Genomic DNA, 1449 nt, shown 5'->3' with positions numbered 1-1449 from the left:
ATGAACCACAGCATAGTGACTGAGTTTATAATTTTGGGCCTCAGCAGAAATCCTGAACTACAGGGAGTTCTCTTTGTCATCTTTCTCTTCATCTATCTTGTGGCTTTTCTTGGCAATATGCTCATTGTGGTTGCCATAATTTATAACACCACCTTGCATACCCCCATGTATGTCTTCCTTCTGGCACCGGCAATCGTGGACATCATCTGCACAACAAGCATCATACCCAAAATGCTGTGGACCACACTCACGTCAGAGGAGATCATCTCATATGGTGGCTGCATGTCCCAGCTCTTCTTCTTCACATGGTCCCTTGGGGCTGAGATGGTTCTGTTCACCACCATGGCCTACGACCGCTATGTGGCCATCTGCTTCCCTCTTCGCTGTACCACTATTATGAACCATCATATGTGTGTGGCCTTGCTCAGCATTGTCATGGCTATTGCAGTGACCAGTTCCTTGGTGCACATGGGTCTCATCCTGAAGCTCACCTTCTGTGGCCCCCATACCATTGACCACTTCTTCTGTGAGATACCTCCCCTTCTAGCTTTGTCCTGCAGTCCCGTGAGAGTCAACGAGCTGATGGTGTATGTTGCTGACGACATCCTTGCCGTTGGTGACTTTATTCTCACCTTCATCTCCTATGGTTTTATTATTGCTGCTATTCTCAAAATCCGCACAGCAGAAGGCAAGAAGAAGGCCTTTTCAACATGCTCATCCCACCTCATCGTGGTTTCCCTCTACTATTCCCCTGTAATCTACACCTATATCCACCCTGCTACCAGCTACACATTTGACAAGGACAAGGTGGTAGCTGCACTCTATACTATTGTGACCCCCACATTAAATCTGATTGTGTATAGTTTCCGGAACAAGGAGATGCAGGTGGGAATTAAGAAAGTGTTTCCTCTCTGAAACATTAGTGGTTTCAAGAGAATACCAACACTCTAGGCTGGAATCATCCCCTGGAACACCTCAGATTATAATAACCTTTCAGGGTTGCTTCTACTCCACATTTCCCATTCACTCTTAAGAACAAGTCTGTTTTACTCCACTGTAAGTCATTTCCTTAGCGCCTATTTTCTAATATACACTTTTTCTCTTACCTTTCCAACTATGTTGGCTTCTACACATAATTCCACAAGCTTTTGAAATACTCTGCTTCATGAAAACTTTCCAAATTCATCACAGTGGGTGTAAAATATTTCTCTGATTCCTACCCTGATCTTATCATTCTTATTGTCTCCACATATTTCATATTCTTCATGTGAACAATGGTTGCAATATAATACACATACATACTCACATAAATATATACACATTGTGGTGTATATATCACAATGTATATCCTAACATCCTCCTAAAATACTGCCTAATTTCAAATCTTATAAATTCTTATACACAAACATTTATCTACACACATATTCACACATCAAACACATATATAAA

At 41.8% G+C, this 1449-nt stretch overlaps 1 protein-coding gene across 1 annotated transcript; it reads left to right on the top strand.

Annotated features, from left to right (window-relative positions):
• On the top strand, nucleotides 1–915 carry LOC126068622 (olfactory receptor 13G1-like). The gene has a single exon (XM_049871347.1). The coding sequence runs from the start codon at nucleotides 1–3 to the stop codon at nucleotides 913–915; it is 915 nt and encodes a 304-aa protein (XP_049727304.1).
• The last annotated feature ends 534 nt before the right edge of the window (nucleotides 916–1449 follow it).

This window comes from Elephas maximus, chromosome 2 (genome assembly GCF_024166365.1).
Source record: "Elephas maximus indicus isolate mEleMax1 chromosome 2, mEleMax1 primary haplotype, whole genome shotgun sequence".
Classification (NCBI taxonomy): domain Eukaryota; kingdom Metazoa; phylum Chordata; class Mammalia; order Proboscidea; family Elephantidae; genus Elephas; species Elephas maximus.
This window is presented reverse-complemented; position numbering and strand designations above follow the sequence as displayed.